Here is a 12,995-nt window from a genome sequence, read left to right on the forward strand (position 1 = left end):
ACTCTCTCCTTTTATATCACGACATGTGAATCTCTTCATCTGTTTACAGCTGTAATCTTAAGTGCATTTATTAGTTCAAGGTTCATAAAGTTCACAGGGAAAGATGCAAGAATCCTTTAAACATGCAAGGATGTTGGGTCACCTGACACAACCAGTTAAACCAGTAAGATCCCATAAAATGATTATACCCAGTGGAGTCCAATGATCAGAAAGAGTTCAAGCTGATTTGTGGAAGAGCTCCCCAGGATGAATCCAACTCTCAATAGTATTATATCTTCTCTGCAGAGAAATGGAACATGTATTAATTCTTTAATTGCTGCTTTGACTATTGCTGGACAACAGTTGTTCTCCTCTTATACATTTGGATGTCCCTGTCAGGTTGGGAAAAACTTCTATTATGGTTCTGCTTTTTTAGTCATTCCAACCCTGATCCTTCTGCTTGTTGGATATGCTCTGAGAAGTCAAACATGGACAATCACTAATGAATACTGCTGCAAATGTGCCTCTCGACATCAGAAAGTCAACCCCCTGGAGCGCAAGCTGGCTTGCCTTCGATTCTTTGGCATCACTGGGAGGGCACTTGTTGCTCCATTGACATGGCTGGCATCAAACTTGCTAACAGGTAATTACTATGAATGTGCTGCAAGTGAATTCACATCTGTGGACCAATACCCAGTGTTTGACAATGTCAGTGCTGACAAACGGGAAGAAATCCTGGCTGAGTTTCCATGTTTCACATCAACTGAGTCTGAAGATATGATCCTGGTAAGAGATAACATAGCCCTTATGCACAGATACCAATCACAGGTAAGTTCTTATTTTTTTTCCTCTTATGCTGTCCTGTGTTAGCCACATTACTTGGAAATATTTTACATTCTTCCATTTATCATATATTCTCGTTATAGAGTACAAACTAGGTATCATTCATTAAAGTGATTCCTACTGAGTATGTAGTGAGGGAATTGGGTATTGGAATACTTAGACCTGGGTTTGAATCTTGCTTTGCCATTTATTAACCTGGAAAATTTTGAGTAAATCATGTCATTTATATGAGCATTACTTTCCTCAACTGCAAAATTAAAATAGTAACTATCTACTGTGCAGTTTTGGTTAAAAAAAAAACTGACCTAAAACATCTGAAGAGTTTTCCTTTGGAAGAGTTTTCTTTTCCTGCTGGGATGTCTGTTCTTTCCTTCTTACCCACATGTTTCACCTCACCATTGCTTCTTTTGCTTCTATTTTGGAGGTATGTGGGGAAGTTTAAGACACATCTGGCTGTACTCATGGTTTACTGCTACCTCTTTGCTTAGAGATCATAACTGACCATATGTGGTGCATGGAAGGCAAGCACCTTATTCCTGTATTATCTTTCCAACCCTTTGTTTAGTTTGTTAAGTAAATGTTTGCTATAAACTCTCAATAAATAAACAAATAAAGTGTTCAGTACTGTTCTCAGAATCTGTATTTAAAGGAATGAATTAAAAGTATTGTGGGGGCTGAAGTAGTACACATAGAGGGCAGAGCGTTTGCTTTGCACATGGCTGAGCAGGGTTCAATCACTGTCATTCCATATGGTCTCCTGAGCACCCCCAGGAGTGACTCCTAAGTGCTGAGCTAGGAGTAACACCTGAGCATCACCAGGTGTGATCCAAAAAGCAAAGTAAAAAAATGTAAAAGTATTATGGTTATTTTTATTATATTTTTAAATGTATATTTTAAGCATGTATTCTTAAACAAGTATTCTTTAATAATATCCCAATGAATGTTAGAAGCTTAGTTACAATTAATAATAAGCTTCAATTATGGTTCTAAACTTATTGTTTATAAACCAGTTTTTGTGAGATACCTTGGTGGATAAGAAGGAAAGAGGGCTGAACCAATTGATTTTGCAGGTCAAATTTTAAAGTTATAAAAGTTAATTTTTGTCCATAGAAAAGCATCAGCCTTCATCTGTTTCTCCAAGGGACTTTGGAGAAAAACACATTTTCAAGTCACTTGATACAGTAAAAGCTTGTTATTTGGGCTGCAGCTATAGTACAGCAGGTAAGGCACTTATTGGAAAGGCATACATTTCTTTGTTTACATGGAGGTTTTAAGTTACTAAAATTTAGAAGTTAGTAATTCATTTAGTTGAAAAGCTTAGCACAAAATCACAGAATATTGAAGTTTTTCAAAGTTAAACATTCCATTGAGGTTGTCTCAATGTTTTTATGCACTAGTCCTAAAGTTCAGACAGATGACTTCTGTGAAGATAGGTGAAAAGTAAAGAAAATAAAGTGAACGACAATTTTGCTTTTGAGAAAAGTTCTTCCTTAGTATATATCAAGATGTTATAATCAATGATAAAATTTTTGTAATGTCAAAATAAAATGATTTATTAAATATACTCACAGATTTCAGTAAATGCTTGAAACTTTAGACAGGTTTTCAGTTAAGTGACATTAATCAATGGATTTTTTGGTGTAGTGATTTGAAAAACTGAGTTTTATTGAGATACTTATCATAACTATATAAACATTTCATATAGACTCTAACACATAATTTAAGAGGTATATAATTTTTATTCTACTCTATAGATGAGCAAAAGAATCTTAGAGACTCTGTATAGTGGAGTTCTTTGGTCACAAGATATTGAAAGATCATGCTATTTCCATTTTACCAGGATACTTTGACAGCTGTGAAATATATCAAAAACTCTTCATACCTGAATCTTCATAGGAATGCACTACATACAACATATGATTGGAGGTCAATCTGGGGCTTCAGAAATGATAGCTGACAAATTAATGAGTATCTGAGATGGTGTTAATTCTATGTGCTGGTCTTTACCATGCTAAACTGTGATGAATCACTCCGTAGGCTTTTCTTCCCATAGAGTGCAATATTCCTGCTTTGCACACATGGGTAATGGCTGATCTGTAGTGAATCATAAACGGTACAAAAGACCTTCACCTCCCAGACTGTGGCTGCACACTACTGGCTTTGCTAAATGCGTAGAACCTGTCTCTCTATGCAATCTGCCAAATAGTTAAAAAAAAAAAGATTCAGGTTTTTAAATTGGAAACTGAATAGTTACAAATAAAAGAAAGTCTAGCTCATTTCCCATTCAAAATACATTTCAAAGCAAACTAGCAAACTCATCAGCAAATGACTGAAGGGGAAGGGAGATGAAAAGGAGAGCAATAAGGTACAATTTGCTTAGTTATGTGAAAGTGTGATCACCGACTTCCTTCTGAGGTCACAAATAAAGCAGGGAGCAATTCAGGAAAATATGTCAATAAATACTTGTTGGCACATCATTGAGGTACCTTAGGAGCCCACTATTATTATTTATCATATAATTTGCTTCACCATCATTATCAAATAATTATTAAGTGCTAAAAGAATTCATGAACCTATATCCGAGTGTTGGAAAGTAAGGTTGAATTAAAAGTTAAGAAGATAATGTGTATACCTTATGCAAGAGTAATTGATAGGTGATCACAACTGTGACTCCCAGCACAGCACTAAGAATTCAGTCCAAGTTAACCAAACATTCAAAATTCTTTGTAACCCCGAACCCACGTTTAAATGGTTGGATCTACACCCTTCATCACACCTACACCCATATATGCTCACCAGCACCTTGTAAATATGTTAGACTAGAAACGAAATTATTTTGCCTAATTATTAGTTTTCAGTTATGTAAGAACCTCTAATACCATAATTGTATCTTGACTATTCAATGCATTGACATTCTCTGTTTCTCTTTTGAAAAATTATGTGAAGATGCTGGGCTGGATTTTGATCACGTTGGCAACTGTTGCTATCCTTATCTCCCGCTGTGTGGCGAGGTGCTGTACTCCCTTCACCTCCCTGCAGTATTACTACTGGAACAACCACCTCCAAAACGAACAGGAGCTCTTTCAAGAGGCTGCAGAGCAGCACTCACGCTTCCTCATCAGACAGCGTATAAAGAAACTATTTGGTTTTGTTCCTGGAGATAAAGAAGTCAAACACATCCGTATTCCTTCTTGCCAGGACTGGAAAGATATGTCAGCACCCAGTCTTCTATGCATGGGTGAGGATTTTCAAGGTCATTATAGCTTCTTAAGAGACAGGGTGGATGAAGAGAATGAAGAAGACAAATCAGAAGGCATTGAACTAAAAGGAATGTAATAACACTTGATTATAGTACTGCTCACAATTCTAGTTGCCTAACATTATTTTATGATGGAATTTAAATGTTAATATTTTTCTCTTTAGTTACTTGTATATATAAATTCATTCAAAAGTTCTAGTTTCAAAATCAATTTGGTAATTATGTCAATTTCTCTCTCCTTAAAATTTTCACTGATGCTCTATTAGTGTCTATTTTAAACAATATGGTATTTGAAATCACATAGAAATCTGAATTTGGTTCTGTTATTTATTAGCCATGTGAAAATTACTATTTTTGAATGCTATTTTAGTATCTGCGAGTAAGAGCTACTTGAAAGGGCTGCTGAGGGTTAAATGTGATAATATAAGCAAAGTAGCCATCAGTATCATTAGAAGTTGTTAAATGTTACTCTCTGCGTTTCTTTTTGCCTACCATGTCTACTATAGGGATAGCCTACTTTTCCAGTCACCCCCTAAATAATAACCAAAAGCTTTTTACTTCTTGCTTTATTTCTAGATATCTGACCTTTCAGGAATAAGGACAAAAAACTAAACTGGCAGCATGTAAAGAGAAATTCCATACATGTTCTTGCATCATCTTGTCATACCCAAGATAAGATGAGGGAAGATTATATCATTAATATAATACATTTTATTTGTAGCACCTCCATACTAGGATTATTTTTGTAGCTACAACATAAGGAGTTTATTCCACAAAGTCGCTTTTCTACACTCTACTTCAGTGACATGCTGTGTCTTTTATTACCAAATGGCGTCTTTCTACTCAAAATCTATTTGGGGAAGCAAGACTGCAACCTTTATCTAGAACTTCAAAAAAACTAAACAACTGACATTTTCCTGCATGATTTTTTATATAGGGTCTAGTGCCTGATTTTTAATGTGTTCCTTTAAGCAATTGGTGCATTGAAAAGAAGCAAGATTAGGGCTTTCTTTTTTTAGCAAAAAATAATCTGTTTACAGGACAATGGTTCATAGTTAAATTCACTCAAAAAATCAATTTCAAGGAGTCAGAGAACTTTACTGACTATATAAAATGAAATCAGTTACATGCTTATCTGATTTTGTATAATGTTAATTTCTTTTGTGTGAAATTATTGGTTTCTTAAAATTAACAGAAACAAATAGAAAAGAAAAAATTTTGAAATCTACTTTTTTTGGTGAGGGAGCACAACCTGCAGATGCTCAGGTGTTATTTTTGGCTCTGTACTCAGGAATTACTCCTGGTGGTGCGCAGGGGACTTTATGGGATGCTAGGATCAAACCTGGGTCTGTCGTGTGCAGGGCAAATGCCCTGCTGACTGTACTATTGTTCTGGCCTCATGAAATATACTTCAAAAAAAAAAGAGAGAACACAAACTGTATTAATTTGCTAAGAGATCTTTCTTCCTTTGAATTATTTATTGGGTAGCTCTGTAGCACTGTTATTTCCTCTATAAAATAGTGATGATACCTTGCTCACTAGGAGGCAAGGTACTGAATCAAATAAATGTCTGAGGTCCCTTCTAAATCTTATTAGAGTTTTGTTTTCATATATATGTAGGTCAATGTGTTTTGGAAAGGTGGTAGTCCCAGGTTGATTCTAATAAGAGAATATGACTGAAGGCCAGGGATGTGGCTCAGTGATAGAGGGCTTGCCTACTATGTGTGAGGTCCTGAGTTCAATCCCTGGTACCACACACACAGAATCACATAGTTTGATTCTGAAACTTTTCTGGTATTCTACTGTTTTTGTTTTTGGGTACACCTGGCTATTATTAGGGCTTACTCCTGGGTCATTCCTAGGGATGCAAGGGGAACCATATGCAGTGCAGGGGAATCAAACCAGGTTGGCCGCATGTAAGGTAAACACCTGTACAATATCTTCAGCCCTGGTATTTCTCCCGTTTAAAAGAATGTCAATATACTTTTTCAAGTGGCCAAGGAAAGCTTTACAACTTTACCACCTAAGTACTGACATATATTACAAAAGGAATATTTTTTCAAAAGAGGAAGATTAACTTGCAACAACATCTTAGAAAACCCTCAGACAAGAATTTAATGCCCTCATGGTGAGATACAACAATTTTCACAAATTTTCTTCTACGGAAATACTTTTTGATTATTACATTAACCATCTAATCATAACAAGCAATATAAATTATTGTGGGGCCTGCTACTGGGTCAGGCTCAAAGGGTGGTTGAGAAAATGGAGATAATGGTGGAGGGAAGGTGACAGTGGTGGTGGGATTGTGTTGGAATATTGAATGTAACAAATCATCATGAGCAACTTTGTAAACCATGGTGTTTAAATAAAGTGGGGAAATAAATAAATAAAAGGAAAACTGTGAAAAGAAACGAGGGTCCTATTTTGGCTCTGATATAAATAATCTCTGTAGATTCGTAGCCATGGATTAGGGCACTGCTTGTTGCTTTCATAATTTTGTCCCCGGGGTTAGGATTTCCCCCCTCCACACACACAAAATACTTACTGCTATGCAGCTGTGCATTTCTTCACGTCCATATATCTCACTGTGAACATACAATGACATGGTAATCACAGTCACCTAGCTACACAAGAACACACAAGAAACTTCACCTCCGTACTGCAAAAGTCACAACAGGATGAACTCCACAAGAAGAAAACATCTAACTCCATCAAAAAATGGGGTGATGAAATGAACAGAAACTTTCTCAAAGAAGAAATCTGAATGGCTAAAAGTCACATGAGAAAATGCTCCACATCATTAATTATCAGGGAGATGAAGATCAAAACCACAATGAGATATCATTTCACACCACAGAGACTGGCCCACATCCACAAGAACAAAAGCAACAGGTGCTGGCGCGGATGTGGCGAGAAAGGGACCCTCCTTCACTGCTGGTGAGAATGCCAACTGGTTCAGCCATTTTGGAAAATAGTATGGAAGATACTCAAAAATTAGAAATTGAGCTCCCATTTGACCCAGCAATACCACTCCTGGGAATATATCCCAGAGAAGCAAAAAAGTATGGTTGAAGTGACATCTGCACTTGTTTGTTCATTGCAGCACTCTTTACAATAGCCAGAATCTGGAAAAAACCTGAGGGCCCAAGAACAGATGACTGGTTAAAAAAACTTTGGTACATTTATACAATGGAGTACATGTAGCTGTTAGAAAAGATGAAGTCATAAAATTTATATACAAGTGGTACTACATGGAAAGTATCATGTTAAGCGAAATGACTCAGAAAGAGAGGGATAGACATAGAAAGAGTGCATTCATCTGGGGAACATAAAGTAACAAAATAGGAGGCTACCACCCAAGAATGGTTGAGATTAGTATCAAAATTTTGCTCCATGGCTTGGAGGCCAGCCACACATGCTAGGGGAAAGGCAGCTGAGATAGAGAAGGGAGTACTAAATAAAGGATGTTGGGAGGATCCTCCCAGGATGGGAGAAGCATGCTGAAAGTAGACTATAGACCAAACATGATTGCCACTCAATGCCTCTTTTGCAAACCACAACACCCAAAAGGAGAGAGAGAACAGGGGAATGCCCTGCCACAGAGGCAGGGTGGGATGGGGGGTTGGGGTGTGGGAGGGATACTGGGATCAGTGGTGGTGAAAAATGGGCACTGGTGGAGGGATGAGTACTTGATCATTGTATAACTGAAACCCAAGCACAAAATTTGTAAGTCTACAACTGTACCTCATGGTGTCTCACTAATAAAAATTAAAAAAAAAAGTCACAACAGGAAAGTCACACAGAACCCTACTAGGCTTAATAAATGAAGATGGTAGCCCAGAATATTCAACCAGTAACAAGGAGCTACAAAACCTCTTTGATAAGTGCTCTAGAGGGGAAATGTTGATGATATATAAGCTCAAAAAACAATGGAACAGACTGCCAATAAAGCATGAGGTTATGAGAACAGAAATGAGGACAGTATGAACAGAAATGACAGAACTGATAAGATTAGTAGATGAAATAAAAAATTCACTGGAAGGCCTTACCACCAGAGTAACAGCTGCTGAGGACAGAATCATGAGCTCCAAAATGAGATGCAGAAAACCTGCAGACAACAGCAGAAGATGGAAAAGAGCCAGGGTTACTGTGATGCTGGGGTGTGAGTGTACACGTTGTTTAGGAATTGGAATTGGAACTAAGTCTTTTGGTATTTCTATGACCGTCAAGCGAAATTATTTTTCTCTACTAACCACCAATAACTTCTCTAATCTCTGTATACCAGAACTTCAATATGGCTTTCTCTGCTGCCCCCTAGTGGTACAGAGATGATGATCCGTAGTGGTAAAAATCACTGTATCACAGTGTCTCTTCCATCCAACAACACAAATGAACAACACAAACACTGTCCTCCCGTTGTTCATCAATTTGCTCTAGCGGGCCCAGTAACGTCTCCATTTTGAGACTTGTTGTTACTGTGTTTGGCATATTAAATACATGTGGACGAGATACTCTCAGTAGCTTGCTGGGCTCTCCGAGAGGGGCAGAGGAATGAAACCTGGGTTGGCAGCGTGCAAGGCAAACAAATGCCCTACCGCTGTGCTCCAGCCCACCAATTGTTCCTGATTTACTCAAGCGGGCGCCAGTAACATCTCTATTTGTCCCAGCCCTTAAGATTTTAGCAGCCTCCCTGTACTCATCTTTCCCAACGATTGGAGGCTCTTTCAGGATCAGGTAATGAGACCTGTTATTGTTTACTGGTTTTGGCATATCGAATATGCCACGGGAGCTTGCCAGGCTCTACCTGTGTGGGCGGGATACTCTCGGTAGCTTGCCGGGCTCTCCAAGAGGTGTGACAGTATATATATATATATATATATATATATATATATATATATATATATTTCTATGATTTGTTGCCCACTGTCTGAACTCCATCAAACATATTGTGGTACTTATGAAAAATGGGTACGGACTGTCTTATGATGTGTCCAGGAATATGTTCATCCCTGGTTGGGTAGTGGAGGTCGGCTGCTGGGGCTTGGTCCCTTGGGGCGGGAAGAGCTCTCGCTCGTCCCCCCCTCTGGGGTGCCCTGAGTGAAAATAGCCTGGCGTGGAGTCCCGTGGTAAAAATATGTAATGCTTACTCTAAGCCAGTTACTTGAAACCAATTATTCTAATTATGCCTTGCAACAAGTAAGTAAATAAAGTCATGTATTGTAAATAATTTGTTAAAATGAAATTTAAAAACAAAATGTTGAACCAAAGAGATAGCACAGCGGTTAAGGTGTTTAACAATCCGGACTCAATTTCCAGCACCCCAGATGGTTTTCCAAGTTCTGCCAGGAGTGATCCCTGAGTGCAAAGCTGTAATTTCTGAGCACCTTCATGTCTGGCCAAACATCGCCCTGTGACTCACCCCTGACAAGTTAAAAAAAAAAAGCCCCGAACATATGAAGAAATTTTATTTAAAGTCATACAGAAATGAATGACTTTCCCATTCATATTATTATTTCGGAGCCAGAAGTAATTCTGAGTGATTCCGGGTATAACCCATCCTTCCCTCCCCCCAAAAAACTAATAAAACCAACAAAATATGAAGAAATCTTGTTTAAAGTCATACTTTAAACAATGTGTGAGGACTGTTGCACTCCTGTCAAAGAGAATTAAAACATTTGTGTTCCAACAACAAAGGGCTGTGTACTTCACTTTTCACTTCCACTGAACCTGCACATAAAAATTTGTTAGCAAAGTGATTTGCCCACTTTCCTCAGGGCATAACTTTGGACCTGAGCTACCCATAGACTATCTAGCTATTTAGATACCTAGATTGCCCAGTTATTGTAAGGATTCTCATTAGTATGAAGGGAGTGTACAACACACTATATAGTCTGCAAGTTTGCTCTGAATAGGTCCAAGAGAAAGGATCAAAATGAGGAGCATGTAAAGTCTCTCATTACTCATGTAGGTCATGTAAGTCAGTCTCTCTAAAATAGCCAGAAAAAACTGTCCATATATACAAATACAGGCTCACATTCTTCAAAATTTCCGTAGTAAGGTAGTCTAAATAATGGTGTTCTCAAAGATTTTTGTGTACTAATCTCTGAAATTTGTGGATGCAATCATAGTTTATATGGCACAAGAGCCAAAGCAGATATGGAAAAGCCAAGTACCTGGAAATGGAGAAACTACCCTGGTAAGGAATCAGAGTCATTGAGGTAAAATGATCAGAGAAGACAACTGTTGAGTGAGTGATGCATGAGAAATGCACAGTTGTGGCTTTGAAGATGAAGGGAGGCTCTAGTCCAGGAAGGCAGGGTAAGAAACGGATTCTCCACAAGACCCCCAGAAGGAACATAGTTTGCAAGGTACCTTTCCTTTGACCCACCCTCTCTGACCTTTGTCAGAATAGCTGGAAACCTATTCATAAGGTTACAGAACTATAAAATAGTGCATTTATATTGCTTTAAGTCAATAAGTTCGTCACAGTGGCAAGAGGAAACCAATACACTTGCCAAACTTATGAACCCACAAGCCATTCAAGAGTGATACATTGTAAAATTATGACCCTTTCACAATTTTTATCACTTGCATTCTATGATTCTATATAGCCTGACAAGGAAGAAATCTTGCTTCTGGAAAATACATTGGAATAGAATATATTGCAAATATATTCTACATTCATTTTAAAACAATGTATCAGAAAACAAGTACTTGTGTATTTTGTATACATATATTTTATATGTACAATGTTTCAGTCAAAACCACAAATAACATTTTTCTTTTGTAGTTGGATAGAACTAAATGACTTATAGTCTTCCAAATGAGTTTTTCTGCAGTTTTGCATATATAAAAATTAATCTAGGTATTGTCTTAAAGGAAAACCTTGCACTGTATACGGTCTCATAATCTCATCTATTCCTCTGTAACTTTTCCTTTTCTGAGCCCACCCTTCTTTGGGTGGGTCCCTGGATTTCAGCGTCTGGGTGGTGACTCAAATTTTTCTTTTCCAAAGAGCTCAGAATTTGTATCTCAAAGGATACAAACGCAGCCTGTGGGCTACACTTTAGGGCTTGGCACTCCTTCAGCACTCCACATCAAATCTAATTAGTTCTACCATTAAATTATATCCAGATCTGGTCTAAGTTGACTTTGTCTTTTTATTTTTAAATCTCCTATCTGGTTGCCATACTTTGTACCTATAAAATACATTTAAACTCAGTAGCTAGTGTGGTCTTCCTAGAATAACAGTAAACCATGATATGTAAACTAAGCTCCACCCCCACTCCTGATACACCACTTCACTGTGCCATGGATCACTATGGCTTCGAGAAATCAGGTTGTTGGTCACCTCAAGACCTTTGCTTTGACTGTCCCTTCTGCAGAGAACCTCTCTTCTGGGTAACAAATTATTGATCCTTCTGAACTGAGAATGCACAGAAAAATGGGCACGTTATTTCTGAAATCATCATCACACATTTGTTACTGTTTGCAGGGACCACATGTGGAGGAGCTCAAGGCTTGTTCCTGGCTCTGCACGCAGGGATCAATTCTAGTGGCTTGGAGGACCATCAGAAGTTCGGTAGCTAGGGATCTATCCCAGTCAGCTGCGAGGATGAAAAGGGCCCTACCCTCTGTACTATGGCTTCAGCCCCACTTCATTCATTTTAAGTTAAATCACTACTGTCGGGTGAATTGCCACTTTTTCAACCTAAACGTTTGTTTCCTCGTATCAACCCTTAGGACTTAAAAAACATGCTCAGTACCAAAGCATATAAATAGTGAACATGTTCATTTTAATGTTACATTATGCTATAACTTAGCACTGTTTTCCAATATGAGGTCAAAATAACTTATGTTCCATTGGGCATCTTCATTTTAATAGGAGAACATCTAAGAGCTTTCATCATTGGTGAGCTTCTTACTATAAAGCTTTTCCCAACCACACAAGTGAAACTATTTTTAAACCAGAAAACAAAGGATTAATTCAAAGAAAAAAAATCAGCTTTTTATTTTTTCTTTATCTAACATAACCATGTTACTTTACAAAACATAATCTTAGTAGCTAGTAATTTTCCTATAAAAGTACATCTATTTGGCCAGAACTTATCTTTTGCTATTATAGTCCCTTGAACTCTTTGCAACCAAGTTGCGACGAACATGGAGGCGACAATATATTCTTTTTTTTTTCAATTTTATTCTCTTAAATCAAAGCTTTTACACTTCATTAAATTTCCCACCAAACTCTCCACCCACTTTGCCCATTCACAGATATCTTTAGATCTCTCTGTCCCAGTTGCCTAGACTTTACAAATTCAAAAGAGGGAAGTCTAAAGATCTCAAACTAGAATCCAGAACTTTGACAATCCAGGATTTCTGATTGGCTATAATTCTGATTGGCTATTAAGCCACTGGACCCATCGTTTTGGGCCCACCCGATGCACAATTTTCCGCGCCCACCGGTCACTGGTCTCTCGCTCAACTCCCGTGGACCCCAAGCTGCGAGTTTCGGGAACGGTTAGTAACCACCGGCCAGCCAGCCACTACCACCACCACCACCACCACCACCACCACCTGACCCTCAGACCAACTTCGCGGCACCTCCCGGGAGCCAAAGAGACACAAAGCGGAAGCCAGAATCCACGAAATTCGCTCGAGCCTCTACAGCATCCAGCTGCCGGTGCCGCGGTCCCACTCGGACCGGCGAGGCGGGCCTTCAGCCCACACAAGTCGAGCGACGATGTTGTGCTGCAGGGGCTTCTCTTAGCTTCAGGTCCCACAACGTCGGCAACCCCGGCGTAGGTGTCTGCAGCGAATGCCGGACGGTGGGTTGCCACCACGCCGGCGAATCCCACGCGGGAGTGGTACAGGCAAGCGCAACGGTGACTCCGGAGCCAGACCTAAGAAGCCG

General features: G+C 38.7%; 1 protein-coding gene across 1 annotated transcript; it reads left to right on the forward strand.

The window, feature by feature from the left end:
• Window positions 1–246: 246 nt before the first annotated feature.
• Window positions 247–12,662, forward strand: CALHM4 (calcium homeostasis modulator family member 4). The gene is made up of 4 exons (XM_056125463.1): window positions 247–807; window positions 3,769–4,154; window positions 10,213–10,280; window positions 12,493–12,662. The coding sequence occupies exons 1-4, from the start codon at window positions 247–249 to the stop codon at window positions 12,660–12,662; spliced, it is 1,185 nt and encodes a 394-aa protein (XP_055981438.1).
• The last annotated feature ends 333 nt before the right edge of the window (window positions 12,663–12,995 follow it).

Source organism: Sorex fumeus, unplaced genomic scaffold (genome assembly GCF_029834395.1).
Source record: "Sorex fumeus unplaced genomic scaffold, SorFum_2.1 ptg000054l, whole genome shotgun sequence".
NCBI classification, from domain to species: domain Eukaryota; kingdom Metazoa; phylum Chordata; class Mammalia; order Eulipotyphla; family Soricidae; genus Sorex; species Sorex fumeus.